The sequence below is a fragment of the Hyalella azteca genome, unplaced genomic scaffold (assembly GCF_000764305.2).
Source record: "Hyalella azteca isolate HAZT.00-mixed unplaced genomic scaffold, Hazt_2.0.2 contig12078, whole genome shotgun sequence".
NCBI lineage: Eukaryota > Metazoa > Arthropoda > Malacostraca > Amphipoda > Hyalellidae > Hyalella > Hyalella azteca.
In genome coordinates this window covers 138,003-158,750 of record NW_025942046.1, presented here as the reverse complement: position 1 = coordinate 158,750, position 20,748 = coordinate 138,003, and the positions used below count along the sequence as shown (strand labels likewise).

At 37.8% G+C, this 20,748-nt stretch overlaps 2 protein-coding genes across 2 annotated transcripts in view; both read left to right on the top strand.

Annotated features, from left to right (window-relative positions):
• The window catches only part of LOC108666668, a 65,598-nt gene extending 62,274 nt beyond the window's left edge, over positions 1-3,324 (top strand). Inside the window, exon 19 of the mRNA XM_047883128.1 lies at positions 533-3,324. Within this exon, the coding sequence (XP_047739084.1) occupies positions 533-1,126 (594 nt within the window). The 3' untranslated portion in view covers positions 1,127-3,324. The remainder of the gene's footprint in view (positions 1-532) is intronic.
• Positions 3,325-7,235: 3,911 nt separating this feature from the next.
• Positions 7,236-20,748, top strand: part of LOC108666666 (putative neural-cadherin 2) — a 138,852-nt gene continuing 125,339 nt past the window's right edge. Inside the window, exon 1 of the mRNA XM_047883127.1 lies at positions 7,236-7,348. The gene's annotated coding sequence lies outside the window, so the exon portion shown is untranslated. The remainder of the gene's footprint in view (positions 7,349-20,748) is intronic.

Sequence of the window (20,748 nt, the reverse complement as noted above, 5' to 3'; positions counted from 1 at the left end):
TAGTGGCTTGGAATTTTAATTCAAGTGGCCCGAATTTTGTGTGGTCTGTCTGATTTTTGTGTCTTTTGAGACTTTTGTTTTCTAATTAATTTTTTGCAGTGTATAATTTTTTTATTAGTATCCTCGTCTTCATTTGCTTTGGACTCACTTTTTGTTCCCTTATTTATTTAATTCTTTATTTCCTTGTCATTTATAACTTCGTAGAACAATACTTTATTATGTGTGAGGTATTCCTTGTCTCTTTTCTGCACCGTATTTTTCATTTAATTACATGTGACTTTTTATATTCATCTTGAAAGCAGTTATCAATTTTCCCTTCGTCTTAGAATTATTCCGCCTCATTCCCGAGCTTTAGTGTTTTAAAACTGTAAAGAAAATTAAATTAAAGTAAAATTTTCACGCGTCTTTCGTATATAAAGTTTTAAAACTGGAAAGAAAACTACGTACAAGTAAAATTTTCGCGTGTCATCCATGTATGAATTATACCTCGAGCCAATATCATGTTATACATCGCATTTTCTTTATTGCGCAGGGTCCCTTGATCACCAACTCTGGCTTCAAGGACTACAGTCGCGGCAACCTCAACTACGCTTATGAGAATTTCGAAACTGAAGAAAACGGCCTCAACGGCCGCAGAATTTCTGGCAACGGCACCTCAGGGGGCCGGGGATACAACGGCCGCTCAAACGGGGGGCCTCATCCCTATCCGGGGCGTGGGGGAAGCCCTATGCGTGAAACCCGCGAGAACCACAACCACCACAACAACACAAACGGTTACCACGACACATACTCCAGCAACAACCGCTCGCACAAGTCCAGTCATGGTGGTAACATGCCCCTGCAGCACTACACTGCACCTGCCAGCAACACGGCCCTCTCAGACACACGGTCCCTACAGCGGCCTCGTCAGGGCCCAGTCCCACGGGACCGCGGGTGGTCTACCAGCGGGACGCAAGACCCTAGGACCACGTACTCCCTGCCCCGGGGTGCCCACGCTGCCCCTGGTGCTGGGTATGACCGTAACCCCATGGCTGAGAATACCCCCGACTTCTATTACCTTCCATCGCAGCGCAAATACTCGGGGGAGGTCGTAAGGGTCTACGTAGATTACAACAAAGCCAAGTAGGCTAAAACGCGATCATTTATTCGATTCTATATCAAATTTCCGTGCGAGTCTCATTAAGGAATACTTCTCTGGGCTATTGTAACAAGGAATACTTCTCTGGGATATTGTAACATAATTATATTTGAAGTGCAATACAATTTTTAACAAGTGGTACCATCAGGACCCTTCTTCGGTTGAGTGATTATCGTGACTAATATCGAACAGCGTTTAAAAATGAGTCGGTAACGTTAAAAGTGTTTTGCATTATAGGTCAGCTATGAGCTAACCAAGTACCAACGTATGGCAATGCCATTTAATTATGTGCCAGCGCTGCGCTTGGCTCAAAATAATCCACTTGTAAATGGGTTCTCAGCAATTATTTCAGTTCGCTGACAACATCTTACCTAATGATATACCGGCCCAGAGTCTCTCAAGCGTCCGTCCGTACAGTAGTTTATAATCGTAATCTAATCAAGTAGGTTTTAGACATTTACGTCTCTGCTCAAGATAAGTGCGCTTATTGTACCATTTTCTAGCCAACTAAAATGCGTCCAACTGCTGCGATAGACATCCGTATCTCGCGTGCCCGTATCTCGTTATGACGCGTCTAAAGGTTAATTATTACTTTGTTTTCATGATAATCATTGAAACTGCTGTGAATTTCCCCTCTAATTGAAGGATCAACGGTTGAAAACCCAGTCGATCAGCAAATGATATTAAAATTATTGACCATAAAATGATATTAAGAAAGAAAGCAAATTTTAGCCGCCAAGCGAAATGATAATTTCGTGCAATGGAAAGGCTGCTGTGAGAAGCCTGCACCACTGACTAGAACAGGTGAAGTATTTATATCGTCAAATCGGAGTGCTGCTTTATTATTCAAAGCTGTTGTAATATTAAATGTAAAGTAATGAATAGGTCCTTAACGACTTAGCTGTAAAACTGACTTGCTTATTATTATTTCGAGGAATTTACGTAGCAATGTTTTTACTAAATGAATTCAGCGTTAATCGTGGGAGGTGTAGCAGCGTTAATTGTGGCAAGTGAAGCAGCGGTAATTGTGGCAAATATAACAACGTTTGCAATAGCCCCCTGTAAGCCCGCGCACTGGGGATGTATGATGAAAATCATATTTTTTTTAAATCAGTAGTTTTCAATCCTTAATTATAGACAATTTCCCTTCAGTACACTAACTAGTGTATTGCCTGAAGCTCCCAGAGAACTTCATCCATTACTCAGATCCCTGAGGCTATTCACTGGCGATGATGAGGACCTCAAGTGCGTAAGTTGACATTCGTTACGCATCATGAGTCTGCGACACTACCTTATTGAAAATTATGGTCGCACCTGCGCCGAACTTATATAGCAACGGTTTTTGCATTGGTAGTTACTCTTGCGTGGATAAAATCGTGATTATAAACTCGTCGATTCGTTAAAAAGAATAGCTTGTTGTCCATTAATTCTCGTGGAACTTGTCCATTTGTCAAAAATCCGCACGAAAATAATTGAAATGGATGGAATGAGGATTGTTTTTTGAACTTATTTACATCGCTTTGAATTTATTCGACTCAATGATATGGAAACTTTTGGAATAAAATTGTACATAATAAGTTTTTCTACAAAATTTTTAATGGGAATAACATTAATTAAGCGTAGCAAGCAAGGGGTCAGAGAAGCGTTAAGTTGTTCGAGGGGAGACGAGGGTAGAACAACGATTGTTCAGAAAATACGCTTGAATCCGTCCGGTGCATGTATTCTATTGTTCAGTTCTGTATATCATTCGCTATCTGTTATTATATTTAGAATTCTGCCTTCATTATTTTATCAGTCTTTAGTGACGTAAGATTGTGAATAAATAGCTTTTGAGTCTTGCTTTGTGATTATTGATCAGCAATTAGAGCTGTGCAATAATTGTTTCATGACCTTTGCTACGTGATTATTGTTTGGTAATTATTGCATGGTGATTATTGTTCAGTGAATATTGTCTGCTAATGATTGCTTAATGATCATTGCTGAATAATTTTTGCCTCGCCATTTTTACCTGTTGATTTTGTTGAATGGCCATTGCTCTTCGATTTTTGTATGGTGATTTCGACACAATTTGCCCCAAAAAGAAGAATTAGGAGAGCACGAATAATGATAAGCTGGATAATTATGCAAGTCTCTTAGGTCAATGCTGTAAAATATATATTTAAATCTAAATAAATGTTTTTTTTCAATCTCTGCCGTCACCCTTGTTCATATGTCTTTTATTGTTACTAAAAATCTATAGAGAAACCAAAGGATTTGCATGCGCGTCCTTCAGTATCGTAAAATTTCATTCTGGGTTGGAAACGTGTGTCGTTTGGGATGGCGAACTTTTTTTTTCGTAGAGGATTGCAGAAATTCCTCTGCGGTTTTTAAAATGGATAGGATAGCAAACATTTCGCATTGAGCAAACTTTTAGTAAGAAATTTCAAACGTGTCGATAGGCACGATAGATAAGGCATCAATGAAGATGAGAAAGTTGTCAATTTTCTTAATTGTTTTTCGTGGACTTGCATTATAGGAAAGTTTCAATTTGCTGCTCACTGATTCGTATTGTATGCTTTTCCTTCCGAAAAGGCGATTAGATGTAGACCTGACGATACTCGTACTTCCATACGTTATCCCAAGCTAACGCCACGTATTCATTGGGATTTATTAATGCAATTTATTGCGCTTGATGATTGTACATAAAAATGAGATAGACTGCATTTATCACAATAGTAATGATTGGCTAATTACAGTTATGTTATTTTCATTAAGTTATATGCTAGCTAAGTGCCGTAAAGCACGAAATAAAATTCTGGTCTGTTATATATTAATGCCTGGATCCTTGAAGCTGCGGTAGCGGTAGTATATTTTCGTTGGAGTCATTAGTTTGCTTCGAAGATTATTCACAGAAAATATTCGTTATTCTAGCTAAGTCATCGAGCGTCGTTATTCCTCCACAATTTAGTGAAGTAATTTATAACGAGTCCAAGAGGACAAATTAATTGCTCGTTAATATCTCATTATTAGCGCTTATCGAGAGTACGTAAAAAATTAATAGTTTACCGCGTGGAAGGTGATATGTGATATTTATAGTTATTTTATTAATCCCATGGAAGATTTTTCTGAACTCGTGACTAATTATCGCGGGCGGTTTATCGACGGCCAAACATCGGCCAAGCTTACCTTGACATGTACGGTGCCCTGTAGATTGACATAATTGATATATAGTCAATTGCAAACCCGTCTTTTTTGTCTGCTTCCAAACTTCGTACAGGATGCCTGCATGTAATGGTGATCTCTGCTAAAATCAAATTATAAAGTTGTCCACATGAAGATTGCGCTTTCGTTTTCGCATCAGCGTAGATACACACTGCCTATTTATGTATTACGTAATTAAAATGATGAAATAATCATACTCTAGGTGCTAGTAAAGTTATATTCAATTTTCCAGTATAAATGAATATATTGCGACTTACATGGAAACCAATCCGAAGATCCTCGAACTTATGGCATGCTGATCAGGGTTCAAAAACCAAGGTCAGGTTCCAAAGACAATGAAGAGTGTAGTGGAAGAAAAAAGAACTTAAAACGACATAAATATGAAGAGGTAATACAGCAATAAGATACCTCGCTAACAATTCCGCCTGTAGCTGAGCGCCCATTGCTTGAAATTATCACGGCTATCTTGCCCTTAATTGTGCTCTCTCGTATCAATAAACTGCATGGTTAGACGCATCTCCTATGTCTCTGTCGTCGCAAGGTGCATGCCCAATGGTTACATACCTTGGGCTCGAGCGCGTAATGCGAATGAAAATACTTGTCGTTTCATTTCGAAAGAATTTAATTTGCTCTGCTAAGAAACCATCATTAACTTCGGTCATTTTCGTTTTGCTTGTCAATGAAAAAGTAAATATTGAAAATTACCGCCATCAGTGGGTGCTGGCACTTGAGCGCCAATCATTTGTTTTGACCCCACAGTAAACATTACAATCATCTTGATTTTTCATTAGCATAAATAATTTTGTATTTTCTCAAGAATTATATACGAAAAGTCAAACATATACAGAGAAGTTTCATTGAAATTTCGAGCTTCTCCGGACTCATTCTTACTCACAACTTCAGCTCATTGGGTAGAGGTTCTTGTTTTCTCGTTTGATTTAAAATTTTTTTATAGTTTAATACTCAAAAAAGATGCCCCGATAAACATTCGTATGAAAGTTTAATCCAAAACACAATTAGTACAACGTCTCAACATTCGGTAATGTTGAGACGGTAATTAGAGATTGGCGAATTATTTCAATAATATTTCATGAAATACGAACTAAAGGAAATCCACAATTCGAAAAACGCCAAGAGTCTGGGCAAAAATTGAAGAAGAGGTTCCTTGCAATGCTTCCTTCAAATGCTTGCAGCGTTCAGGGGAGCTGCAAGTAATCAAACAATCCACAAGGGCTCGAGTCTCCCCGAGTTGCTGAACCGTTGCTTTTCAGGATACACGCAGAACTGTAACAAGTTTAAATTTTAGAGTCTGGCTATATCCTAGTAAAGTTCTTTCACCCACAATATTATAGTTGGCCACTGAAAATTAATCATGTGAAATGGAGTAGGAAAAAGTATTGGAATTGTTACTCTTAACTTCAATGCTGGGGGACTTTGATAAGCAATAAATTTGGAGGACATGAAAAAGGACATGAAAATTAGGCTAAAATCGTACAAATTTTACTTAGAGGCGAGCGTTTCTTTGCATGATACATCCTGCGGCTGGTCTCTTTACAAAACTTGAAAGGCTCCAGCATAGAACCGTTAAGAAACGAGATCGATCGAGGAGGTGTTCGACAGATTTGCTGGTCAGCTTTACTACGTTGGAATAGGAGATTCAGGGTCAATATATTAAATGATAAATATTTTTATTTGATCGTTTTGCGACATCGCCTCAATACTGTGAACGCGTGTTTTTGTAACGAGTATTTTTCAATCGGCCTGGGACATAACTCAAATAAATTTTGTATTGTTTTATTCCGAGTTGATACTCGATCTTCAAAAAACGATTCTACGCATTAAGTGACAGCAGCAAAATCAAATTTAAATTTGATTTTTGTAATTACTGCATGCAAGTGACGCATTCATATATTGGTCAAACGAATAATTTTTTCAAGTGATCGCTTATACTTTAACCGGAATGATTATCCCGAAAATAGTCGGTTTCGTTATATAAGAAATAACGCCGTTGAATTAATTTAATTGGTTAATCTTAAACAATTTTACTTCGCTTTTACTGCGTTTTCCGGGGCCCCAATAACATGTTCAACAATATATCGTTGGAAAGCTGTTATGCAATCTGTGCAAGTAACAAAGCATTTTATCAAACTTTAATGCATGATCAGGAGCATCTTTAAAAATAATGACACCCACTTTTTCTTTATATTGAATGAGAAAACATTAACGTCAATTTTTGTGTTGTGGTTTAACCCAAAGGATTGTGCAGACAAGCAAACACAAATTATTTGTACGCGTTTGAAATCGATGGGTTTTCTCAAAGAGAAAGAAAGACAAATGAATTTGAGTTGTGTTCGTCTTAATAAAACCTTAGAAAATTTTGTTCACCGAGCGCGCATTGGTTTGACAATTATGAATGAATTTCGGTGCATATAAGATCCAAAATGCGATCTATGTTCAAAATGTTAACAACAAATAAGAAATTAGCAGCATTGTAGAGAAGACGGCTTCAACAATTGAACCTAGACTTTAGAAACGCCAATGAAATTTAGCTGAATTGATGGGGCAAAGTTCTCTCGCAAGATGTTATGCATGAAAAACGTCACAATGAGACATTCTGCATGATTGATCTGCCCGATCTTCATTATTTTTAAATGCAGACACGCAGTAAATGCGGAAATCTCACCTGGGCGAACGTCACACCGAACTGTTCCTTATGATTGGTCTCTTAGAATAAACTTCATCAATTCAGGTTCAACGCAAAAATAACAAATACTGTTAATAGTATCTACTGGATATTGCTTAATTTTGCTGCTTCGTTGAGGAAATAAAGTTCAAAATTTCGACTGCATTCAGTAATTTCGTGATGCCATGACATTCATTGTGCCGGTGGCCGGCGTGCAAGAAGGATGTGTGTGCAGTGTGTGTCTTAGCCGATCGAGCTCGCCGCGCGATCTCCTTACGGCTTAACCTGTGCTGGAGGCGTTTCTCCGAACACATTTTGACACTTCGGTGAGTAAATAAGTTTTTTCTACTTTTTAGTCACCGTTTATTACAACATCGACCATTATTGTAACTAATTGCAGGCGCACTAGTTTGAAAATTCCGATTTTCCTACGCTACGCGATTGTCGCTTCAGTTCAGACAAATTAGACATCAACATCTTACTTCATCGTCGAGCAATTAAACGCTATGTTATTTTTATGAAGGAAACTTGTTGCGTTAATTGTGAAAATGTTTGAGTTTCTCTTGTAGATCGACCAGCACCCAAAACTCTGTTGGTGTAATCTTATTTACCGCGCGATTATAGAATCCCGTAATCCCGATTGCATAGTTTGAGCTGAAACGTTGAAATTTACGGATATTTAATAGCTGACGCTGGCGAAAGTCAGCTTTCAGTGTGATAAATTATATCAACAGTATTTTGTTGATCAATTCACTAATTTCCCTTCACTAATATTGAACTGCATATAGTTTCAATGCCGCAACCAGGAACGTGAAGAATTAGAAAATTCAAAGGCTCATTTTCACATCTACTTCCACGCTCCCACCATTTCTCTAATTTTAATTCTGCAGTTCACCCAGGCCGCAATTTAAGAATTGAATTACAAGGCAGTCCTGCTTCACGATGGGTTCTGCTCAAGCGAGGTTCAGTGGCGCGTGTCATCAAACTAAATAAATGTCTTAGGTGTGATCCGCAGCTTAGCTCGTCCTAAATCACTCAAAGCCGCCGCCTCGGGTGCCTTCTTTGATCAGAAGCGCCTTCCTCATCCAATTGCTGTGCGGCTCTGCCAGTGAACCTCAACTTGCCCGGTGACAGAGCACGGCCCCTGATTATCTCCTTTAATCTTCATAGCGTGCAAACCTTGCCAAATTCATCGTACTACTTGCTGGAAGCTGAACCGTTCGCGGACTATGAAGTCATTATTGGCAATTTTTTTTGCAAGCTATCTAGCCTCATTGAGGATTTTAGTCTTACTGGTTGCATTAGTTTGCTTCAACCGCAAGCTGACCAAGAATTTAAGCAGACTAATTTAGTTCACCAAGAAACGGACTAGCAAATTTAGCAACGACACCGCTGCGGCATTGAATCTAATCCATGAGACTCTTATTCATTAATCGTTCATGTCACTTTCACTACCCTCATGAAAATCGGAGGGCATTGATCTTCGTGACGAGTAGAAGCCAATACTCCACTTTCGAAGACAGGAATTTTTATTTGAATAGCACTTTCTTAAGAATTTCCTAATGCTATTTATATCGATAACTGTATATTGGCCGCGTCAATCTATGCATAAGAACAGTTCAGGGGGTCTGCAGCCTGTGCGGTTAGGATTAAGCCGTACCATGTTTAACTTCCCTTGGTAACATGACTGCGCCGACAAGCTTTATCTTCAGTTTAGTACAAGTACTTACCGAAATTTATAATCTAGAAACGCGGCCAATCCTGTTAACTTTCTAGACTACACTGATTGTCCTGCTGTCCCGCACACAGACATCGGCAACTTACGTGGTTTACTTGCATTTTATTTCTGGTCGTCCAATGTAAGATAATGTGTAATATTAGCTAATATATTTTATAGAAGTGTTTTATAAATGTGAGAGTGAATAACGTGCAGCAAACTAGAACGGAAGAACGCAGAATCGGTTTTACTGCGCAAACATTCTGGAGTGAGTTGTTTCAAACTAGTATGCCTTATCCTGGTGTGGCTGGTGACGTGGTGTAGCTGGTGACGTAGTGTAGCTGGTGACGTGGTGTAGCTGGTGACGTGTTGTAGCTGGTGACGTGTTGTAGCTGGTGACGTGTTGTAGCTGGTGACGTGCTATTTAAAAACCTAATACTATTATTGAGAGCCTTCTCGGTTGTTGTAAATTCTGATCCTAACAGGGAGGTTTCATGCCGGGTGCAGACCGATTTATTCAATATCACCAATTTATTTTCCAACAAGAATTGGTACCATTCATGCTAAATTTCTTGTTCATGTCTTAGCTGAAAACGCGCGAACAACGAAGTCTAGCTAAGATTACTGCGTTTTCTTTTTATTCAGCGCTAGACAATTGTGAACTACTTCCTGCTCTAATTCTTTAATATTATTCGAATTTCTTCGTATCCACATTATAATCCAGTGTTTCGAGTTTTCTATAAATCGCATTGTATCCAGCGACTTATTTCTATAAGCATTTAGTTCAAATGAGGGAAATGAAGTGCATCCAGTGACCCCACCCTTCTTGCTATTGAATTTTTTGGTTTAATTCTGACAATAACAGCCGCTGACACTGGAAAACACATCCTATTTAATACGTACGTTCCGTAGAACAGCCGCCAGAATAAAGAACGACATGCTCGTAGCTGTCTGATTTGACTTCGTGAAGTAGAACCTTATTAGTAGAAAGAGAGCCGCTGGCTTACGTGGTTAGAGTCATGGGCAGCACCTGTAAAAAAATTGGTCCGCAGCCAAATTTTTTTCGGATTAAAACACACGAACAGCTATCGTTTCAGCACACTGGTGCCCACTTCAGAACTTCCAAACTCCTCTTAACTAAGAAATGCAATGCTTCGATAATAGTGATGCAGGGCTTCGATAATGGAGGAAATGTTCACGTTAAATAAATATCATTATATTTAAATGGTCTTAGCAAGTACCTTATTGGCTCTATTGGGGCTTTTTTTCTGGGCCAAAGAGCGAGTCTACTTAAATTTGATCGTCAATTACACAACTTCAAGTTCGTCACTAACCACTGACTTCTTTAGCTACCATTAAGCCTGCTGAACGAAGTACTAAAGCCTTCGCCGAACAGGCGGTCTTTGAGAAGAGTTCGAAATTAGTAAAAAAAACTCCATCTCCATCCCGAGCAATTGGAGATAGATATACGTGGGAGTTGAACTTCCACAACAGAGAAGTAAGTTGGGATGACGGATATCAAATTTGACTGGAATAAAAGTTGGACGAAATAGTTCTGCATTTGAGACACAGAGCCCGAGCGTTCGTTGCATACTGCAATGAAAAGGAACTGCCTGCGTCCGCTTATTATTTTCTCGGCAAAAATGATAAATTGATGAATTCATCATTTGATGAATTATTTTCTTTTAACAGTGTTAATTTCGATAGATTTAGTAAATTATTTTCATTTAGGTGTTATTTTCTGTTTATTTTTTTTTTTCTTTTCTTAATAGTGTACATTTCGAAGCCTTAGTGAATTTTGTTCTTTTAATAGTGTTATTTTTGCTTGACTTGGTGAATTATTTTCTTTTAATAGTACAAAGCTTGTTTTCCGAAGATTTGGCTTCATGTGTTAGATCGAAACGTGACTGAATTCGACATTTTTTCACGAGTTTTGATGGAGAATTTAAATTTAAAGAAATTCTAAAAAATTCATGTCTTCATTAAGAATATTCTGGAGGCAGCTCCGTCGTCGGTTCAAGCGTACTCGAATAAAAAGAATAAATTGATACGATTGAAATGAACAGGCGTTACAAACTGAATTTATCAATTATACACAGCTCAATGAGCAACTATTATATTCATAACTCTAGATACAGTATATAAGAAATAAAGGCGGCATTCAAAATAAGTTCCGGTTTAAAAGTATAAGAATTACGTAAAATAAGATATTTAGAGAGTAAAAAAAATGTAAATTGACGATAAAACCCGCTTGCCGGAAACGCCGTTGTGGTAGCTATAATTTTAAAGTTACTATCGAATACACGGAGGCTTCATTTCTCTTAGTGAATACGTACAAACAAATGAGGGGGATGCGCTAGTGAATATCCAGTTCGTTAACTCCCCCTTTGTGCTCCGCCAGTCCAGCATAGAAATTGCGTGATGTCATCACAAATAGTGCTGCTGTGTATTGCAGTTAACTGTATATTTATTTACTGGAGGCGATCGTCAAGGGAAAAGTTCATTTATATATGAAAGGACCGCCTTGAAAAAGGTACAAACCATGCATGAAGATGGACATTTGGAAGGTATTTCATGAATATATTTTTCAACAATTTCTCAATTTATCAATTATGTAAATAAAAAGGAATCAACGTTCCATTTATTACCCTCGAGAACAACTTGTTTGTGTCATCTAGACGCAAATTTTAACTATGGCTTTTTTTAACACTAGCTGTGACGGAAACCTATTTAGAGGAAAGAAATTGCACAAAAATCTTAATTCAGAATGCAAAGCACGAAATGAAGGGCTCATCCCAATCACGTAATTAATGCTTGAAAGCAATTCCCCTTGGAACGATATAAACAGAAGCGAAGAACAGGTAAGCATGAATTTTTGAAAAACAGACGTCGCTAAACGGTCATAAAATTTAGTAACTTGCTATCGAGAAATTGCCATAAAATTGTAAACTCGAGCTTAACAGTAAAGTTGCTTTTGTGAAGAAAACTTGGGTAATCCAAGACACAGGATAAATAGAGCTCAAAATAAGATTTTTTGCTAGGATAATCAGTTGTGTTGTTTACTGCATCCTGCATCCCAAATATCGATGCATTGCGGTTCTTAATCAAATGGTCTTGGGCAGTTGTCAACTGCACCCCGCTTTGCTGAAAACTGTCGAGTTCGTACCAAAACAGAATCAAATGCGGGAAAGTTTTTGCCATAGGTTCCGTCTAGGACTTTCCAACCACGTAAATCCGCCGCTCTCTCTTCACTTTCGGCTCTTCTTCTCGAACCCGAATCATTCAGCCACGCGAGTGTCGTTCCTTAATTTATTGTGGCGGCGGTCTCAGTATTTGGTTCGTTTCAATGTCTACTTTGGTAATAGTAAACTGCGCACCGGTGTGCAGAAGTGGCTGCTAATCTGGTGTTGAAAGAGTAGGAGGAATTATGAGCTTTCGTCCTCGTTGATCCGCGTATGTTTAATGTTATTTTAAGTTTTTTATTAAATCAATTGGAACGTTAGTGGTATAGGTCAAGATTGCAACCGATGTCAATTACAAATTTATTTGTTATTGCACTTTGGAAGTAGTTGACGCTATTTGTTATTTTTTTACCGCAAATACATTCATGTAACGAATGACATTGACTTATGTGTGCAAGTAATTTCTAGAATAAGCACAGATTCTTCTAAATGTTTTTTTTTCGTTTAATTAGCTGTGTGCGTATTTAGTTAAGCGTATATTATATTAATCTCTTAGAATGTATACTTTTTACATTATAATTTATTGAATTAACTTGTCAAATTTTATCGAATTTTAGTTTTTCTTTTATATCTATTCTTCTTCTATTATTTCATTTCGTATAATTTTATCAAATTTAGTTCGTTGCACGCTTATCAAATTTTAGTTCTTCGAATAAATTTGTGTTTAGGTTTCGGAAACACTTCGAGTGTTTCTGGGACGTTTATCCAAATTTATTATTACAACATTCATTTTTTGCTTAGATTATTCAATTTTGACTCATAAATAGAAGAATATCGGATCCGTTTCAGTGAAAGCTTGGCGGATTGGGTCTGAAGGCTTTAATTTAAATATCCATCGTAATTTTTTATCACAAATGTTCATCCTAATAAATGGTTTTTGATCTAAAATAACTGAGAACGCGGGTGAGCTAAACGAACAGCGCCAAAAAATGCCCAGCTTTTCCCTGCTTTGGTTCTGTCGACAAACATGCCCGAATTATGCAATCAGAAATGCAAACTTTACCCGCCGCGAATTTTTTGTTGAAAGTTTTTGGCAGAACGCAAATAGACTTTGACTTGAAAGCGACACCGAATTGGCGACTTCAATTTGATCAATTGGGAGAAAATATGTAATGCATAGGACATGATACTTGACTGTTCGCTTTAATGCCTCTATTGGAACTGATCCTTAACTTTACCTCTGAATCGCCTTCTTAAAACTGTCCTTCAACTACATATCTGATCAATTTCTTGCAGGGGTGCGCCGGATTAACATGGGTTCAAATGTACGGGTCGCTTATTAATAAATATCAAATTTATTACAGGCTGAAATATTTCAGTGTGTAACTACTGTAATTATTCGAGTGATACCAAAACCATTATCTGCTCAAGTTACCTGACCAATTAGATGCAAGAAAAGTATTGGCGAATGTTAATATACAGTGGGGGGAAATAAATATTCGTACACTTGAAAAATCGTATTTTAATGTATGTAAGTACACAAACTGAACAGGAGAAGTGATTTATATTATGTATAGAGGCGCATTGTATTCAAAAATAGCATCAATAGAAATTAAATCTCAATGCAACAAAAATTAATGCAACATGTTAACTTCTTCGGGTGAAAAAAGTATTCGTACAAAACAATAAATCCGCATTCTTTTAATTTAATACTTGGTTGAATACCCTTTATTCAGCTCAACAGATACCAGTCTATTTCTATACGTCTCGACCAATGATTTGCAGATGCTGACTTTTGAGATTTAATTTCTTTTGATAGTATTGTTGAATACTATGCGTCTCTATACATAATTTAAATCACTTTTCCTGTTAAGTTTGTGTACTTACATACATTAAAATACGATTTTTCAAGTGTACGAATATTTATTTCCCCCCACTGTATCCGTAAAAAATCGGCTATAAAAATTATGATCCGTGATATTGATAAATTCTAATTTTCCATATACTGTAGTCTGAAAAAATGAACTGCCGCACGATATCAATTAAGAAATCGAAGATTTAAACTGTTCTAGTTTAGTAATGCATTAGCTTTGCCTCTCAGCAGCAACATTTTAGGATTACTATTGGTATAGCTATTGGTGTTCAAATGCTGGTATATTTAGTTAACCTGAAGAGGGTCCTATAAAATAAAATTCCGCAGCCGGATCTGATCGCCGCAAACGTCCCTATTTTATCAAGTCCCTTTTCTACTTCAAATCGATTAGGAGTAGGAAGTGGACTTAAAGCCCACTTCCTACTTCAAGACTTGCAGTGCTCCCGTTAGCAAGGCCTAAACAAGTTCACAAAAAATTAAACTTCATGCCGTTCACCATAAATTTTAAGTTTGCAGTCTCGCGCGACATTTTTTCGTCCAAGTAAGTCATTTATATTTTTACCAGTGCGAGTGCCACCGATTTTTTTTCTTCGTCAAACTTGGGACTGAGTTTTGAAATAAATTCCATGAATTTTTAGGTACACTAGCCATTTCTTGGACAGGACGTTGCCAGTTTCAGTGAAGCTCTCAAAAAATTCTAGAGTTTTCGAGTCCTTGTTTTTTCGTATTTGTTATCGAATCTAAAGTTTTTTGCAGAGCCTAAAAGTATGAGCTCATGACTGACGTAATGAGATGCAATGTTATAGGCCCTAGAAATAGTCAATTTAATTATTGGTGGGCATACGAATATTTACTATACGAATATTTACTTTTTCTGCCTCAAACATACAGAGGAATGAAATATTCACGTATGTAAACTATGAAGAAGAATATCTTCATTATTTAAAATGTATGGTAGGTAAATCTTAAAACACTAATCACTGTTACAATGAAAGCACTAGGCATTATATTGATGCTGATGCTATAGGTAACTATAGTTGCCTATAACGTTCTGATTCAAAGTCAACAAGGCCAATGTTAAGTTAATTTTAATCATGTTTAGGTTGCTACATTGTAATGCAGACGTTATCACGCGTAACTAGTTGATTACATAGAATAGAATAGAAGTGTCGGCACTGAAGAAATAGGCCCATGGACTGTTGCCGATTCTTGAATTTTTCGTGACTTGATTCACAAGGGATCCGGCCTTTGGAACCCGATCTTTCCATAACTGACGATTGATTGAGATAGCTGCTGGACTTATTGCCTGGTCCGTAATTTGCTAGGCATTTTAAGACCGAACATATGCTCCTGCATTATAGCTTCGTCTAGTCTGTTCTTGCAGGCGTTCATATACTCGGAGCGTCAACGATGCTATCAGGGAGGCTGTTCCACATGTCGGTGACTCGAAGCGAGAAGAAAATGTTGTACTATCATACGCTAGATCACATGTTCCATTGAAGATACGATCACATGTACTTTCGCATCCACGATCACATTTACGTTCGCATGTCAGATCAGATGACCGATCCGTTCTTGAATATCGGAACACAACCTGGTAGAGCAGCTCGTGCTAGTCGCTGCCCTCTCCCACAAACTGAGTGGATCTTTAGCCGACATTTTGTATGCTCCAGTTAAATTGTTTCGAGTCCTTTAACATTTAAATTTAAAGATTTTAATTTGCTCTAGCCTCAAAATCAATAGTGTGTTTTCTATGGGCACTGATACATGTACACTTGTACAGTTCCAATTTTTTATACTGTGTCCCTGTAGAGCAATTTTATTTAGTTGTTAGGTTTTCCCTCGTCACAGTTTTGCTGAAAGTGGAAGCTTTTAGTGGATTGAAGGTGGTTTCAGAGCATCGGTCTTGTCGAGCTTTGATATCAAGAATGCAGGGGTGGATAGCATCCATGAAACGGCTGCAAGTTCTTGACGGAAGGAAGAGCTATTAAATTTCGGAAAAATTTTGAACTATATTTTGTAGTTTTTAGTCAATTGACTTTTCGAATGATCTCTCAGCTATCAGCGAAGTGATCACTAGTTTAAAATAATGTATATTTTTGAAAGAGTTTGCTAGTTCGTGTTTGCTACATTGAAACTACATATTTATTTTGCTCGATCATCTCTATCTTCTTCCTATTTCGAGTAATAATTTTTTCTTAGTTTAAATAGAGATTACCTGTTGATTTTTCCAGGTGTATTGAGATTTAAAATTTATTATGGTATGTAACATTTGCGATATTCATAGTAACACGCATAGACAATCAAAATATCCGAGAAGAATCAGGATATGGCTTTGTCACTGACCGTTTTCTCCGAACATCTGGTTTTAGCTAAAGAATCGAGATTTCACGCAAATTCAGCCAGCGGAAGTCATTTGCCATGTCGATGTTATATTTGTTTTGATATTTGCTTCCAGTCGTTGTGATGCCTTGGTTGAATAATTCTTATGCTGATCATTTACGGTACCAACGTTTAGTGAGAAGTTGATTGGCAACTACGAATCACGAGTGACATCAAATGAGCTGGCCCAAATGAGGGCGGATGCGCGATAATCAGAGGCGGCGATCCATTGTGGCCTGGGACTGCTACGTCCGAAACAAATACTAAGGATACTAAGAAGTCGGTACTCATATCCTCGTAAGAGTTCAGCAACTTCTCCGTACAGGCTAAGTAATCTTGCACGCTAGTATTAAAAAGGTAGCACCAACAAGCTGGAAAGCCACCCATTTTATCAGTTTCCTTAACGTTAGAGGGTGTCTCAAAAATCGATATCCACACAGTGGATAAGTATCGGAAGGCATAAACTTTTGTGTTCAATGCCTTCACGAAATTCATCATCAAGTTGAGCTTGCTTTTAATGAGTATGTATTACGCACCTTATTCTTGTTCATGTACGAACTTTTCTCATTGACGGGGGCCAAAACAATCGTCCAATGCACACTGAACTGTAATTGAGACCCACAGGTCTGCATGCCCCAAATTTGAAGCCAGTATTCCCCCAATTATAAGGGGAGCGTCTGGGTCAAATTTTATCTCGGTTATTTACAGACGGATCGATTCGAAATTGGGTACACGTATGTAAAACGGTATTCTAAGACTTTTTTTCGTGTGAATTTTTCGAAAAAATTAAATAAAACGAAAAATTCTTGGAAAACGGCCAAAAAGAGGGTACTTTAGAAATCCTATCTCCTCCTAGGATTTTTAAGCTACAGCATCGAAACGCATATCATTCGATGCGTAAAGACCATATCTAAAAACTTCACTTGGCGGTTTTTTTGTGGAGCACAAAAACATTTTTGTGGGTGTGGGAGCATTTTTTCCGATATTTTTCGATTTTCCCCCCGCCCTCCCCCACTTTTGCAAAATAAAATCCGAACTATAACGAAATTTCAAAGACGACTAAATGACGTTTGTAGATATTTCTATTCCAAATCGAATGGTATATGTCTCATTGATGTAGCTTTAAAACTCTAGGAGATAGGTTTGCCGTGAGAGAAGTTTTCAGCTTTGGCAACTTTTCAATAGAGCCAAAAAACCGCTGCGCGGCGGTTACCGAAAGTAAGCGTCAACTCACTTCAAAGTCAGTCATCGGTGCATAGAGCCACTAAATGAACACCATCCCGCGTGCTGTCTGTGAGGTTACTGAGCTCTAGCCGAGTGGAGAGCACATTTTATCGTTAATTTCCCCCTTTGGAATTACTGAAGGCCCCAACCCCCTTCCCTCCTTTCGGGATCTGTCGTGAACGCATAAATCAACGTACAGAGATGGTTCTAGTACCGTTTGATGCGGCAGAAAGTATGCTTTAAGATGAGTATAAGAACCGGAAAATTTCATAATTGGCCGCATAACGTCAGACGATCCCCTTTATGGTACCCGGCCGGGTAATTTCCGCCTTAACTTTACTGAAGAGGCCCGGACACCTCCCCCCCCCCTTACGGGATCTGTCGCGAATGCATAAATCAACGTATAGAGATGGTTCTAGTACTGTCCGATGCGTAAGAAAGTAAGCTTTAAGATGAGCCTAAAAACCGGAAAAGCCGAAATTTCGACCTTTGTACCCAGACGCTCCCCTTAAAAAGGAATGCGTATTGTGTGCTGAACTCATTTTGTGTTGGTGTGGAATATTAAAATAATAATGTTATTACTTATTAAAGGTGTATAATAACTAATTTGGTGTTATTATTAGTATATTTTGTGTGTTTTATGAAGTTGGAAAGTATAATTTGAAAATCAATCTCTGAGTTTGAAATCTACAATCGCGGTACGATAAATAATGAGATCAACTTGACCTTTTTCGTGAATGTAGCCGCGGACAAATTTGAATTACTGTACAGGCAGACCCTGACCCTGAGAAGAATTTTAAATCTTGATTTTGTAATATAATTACTTTCGAAAAGTTCTATGAATTAATTGACAAGTCTCACCCACTTGGGCCAATTTCTGCCTTGTTTGCAGCGTTGTTGCCTGACCTAATGGGCAATTTTCTAATGGAAATGCAGCCACAGGAGCAGCAATGAGCGTCCGCTTGCGGTCAATTAATGAGCAAACTTTACCTAAGCCGTGATTAAAAACGCTAATCTTTGCTAAGATTGGTGCTGCGTTTTGCTTATTTTTGCTGCTGAAACGGAATTATTGTGCTGAATTTTGTGAGGTCTTGGTAAAATTCTATTGAAAATAATTTTTTTATTAAATAATCTTTTGTATTTGCGTTGAACTTTTTTTTGCCTCAAGTTGACGTACAACTGTTCTGAAAAACGGCGGAAAAACGCATGCAGGAATCAAATTAGTGAATGAAGCGAGCTCTCAAAATGTAGACAAAATTAATTAATCTCTGTAGTTAACAAAGCTATTGGCACAAGGTTCTTGTTCCCAAAGCCAACAGCAAGTATTATTTCTTTTAATTTGAGTTCAATCCTAGATTTTATTTCAGTTTCCTAAACAAATTTTATTTCAAGCCTAATATGTCCTGCCGTGTTTTTTGCCTTATTCACTTTAGCGACGGTGACTCGGTAATCGGCTCGATCTTGATTTTTCATGTTCATTCATGGCGATGCATATTTTAAGCGAAAATGAAACTATATTAGTGATTCTTGATAAATCACATGAATTTAAAAATATGAACGATCTTTCAATTGTACACATGTACAATTAACTTGTAAAGGAACCTTGTGCAGAAAAGATGAATTATTTGTATGAATGAGAGATAGGCCAAATGAAACCCTGGTCCTCGCGCTCATTAACACAAATTATTTACCCAACTTAATCAGTGAAAATTTGTGAGGCCGCTTTTAATTTCTGAGCAACTGATTGTGTTAAATTTATTTCATGCCATTATCGAGGCTCCATCCGTCTCTGTCAAAAAGAATTCCAAGTAGTGAAAGTTTTCACAAAAACTGTCTGTTTATAAGCACCCCGATTTCAAATTGAAGCTGAACCAGGTCTGGCCAATGAATGGCTTTTGAAGTGCTGCGGGCAAATCGTTAATTTTTCGACACAGTTAGCATGCTTGGTATTTCACAACTTTCACCGCGCGGTTCCAATTCAGGAATTTATACTTTGGAAGCAAATACTCTGATTGGTCCTCGGCTGTAAAAGCGTAACATTTCTTCCAAATCAATATCCTGGCTAATTGAAACTGGTTAATTTTTTCCTCGATATTTTCAGGGAATCGGAAGCTCATTACGATTGCGATCATTGGGCGGTATAAGATGAGGGAAAAGGATCGCTTCTTGAGTACATGTCTTCGTAAATGGGACTTTTTTAATGGAAAGTGTCACTCAAATAGAGTACTCGATGAGTCTTCGTATTAATACTCGCCAGAAAATGTTAAATTTTTTATTTTATTGGTAAGTAAGCTCTTGAATTATATGGCAGTCGCATTTCCAGTTGATTATATGATATCGAAATTATGTTTGATTCACCACCACTTTTATGGCCTGTGCTGTAGGATATTATCTAGTCAAGCCATCGGCTTTTATACGTTTGCATGAATAATTAGCATCTTTTATCTATGCAAAGTTCAATAACATGGATTTACAAGGTGAAAATGCAAGCAGAAAATACCAGTTTTTACTTGTAGTCACATTTACAATCTCTTAATTGTTCTTGAACGGAAATGAAATGCGAACTGATTTTTAAAACTACGTAATGTAAGGAATTCGTTTCTGTGATTGTGTAGGTTGTTCAGAAAGAGAACATTTTCCCTATTTTGTAGCGGTTTCTGTAAGTAAATCATTCGAAAGTTGAGTACAAAGAGAGTGCAAGTCGAAGCTTTAAATGGATAACATTGAAGAACATAGAGACGCGCATCAAAGTTAACAAAAGAGAGCACACCAAAGTTAGTGCTTCAACCCAGCATTACGAGCCGCCAGTCATGGATTCGAAAAGAATTTTTTCCCTGGCGAACACAGCGTCAAGGAAAATACTACGAGGACTCAGATGAGTTGTTGTTTCCTCCTCTTCACACCAAGCCGGAATTGACGACATTTAATGAAAGCGTTGCACAAAAATGCTTGTGCCCTACGGACGACACTTGTGTCCCCATGTTAAGTGCTGCCAAGCTCGAAGAGTTCGAAAGCTGATGCAGTAAATATACAAGGGATTTTAGAGAGCGTATCCATCATACCTATCGCACGTAAACGTAGATAGTGATTATATGGAACTCGATTTTTCCGCCGTTAATTAAATTAGCGGAATAGTCTCCTCGACTGAATTGTGCCGATTTGTGGTGCCATTCAACACAGTAGCTTTCACTAACCCAATTCAGGGGCCTTACTTTGAATAGCATTTTATTTTCGCTACTCCTAAAAATTCCTGACTTTATTGCCGATTATCTTCAATTTATGTCAATCTCTTTCATTCTCTTATAATTTTGCGTGAAAAGTAAGCATTTTTTATCCATGCGAAGTTCA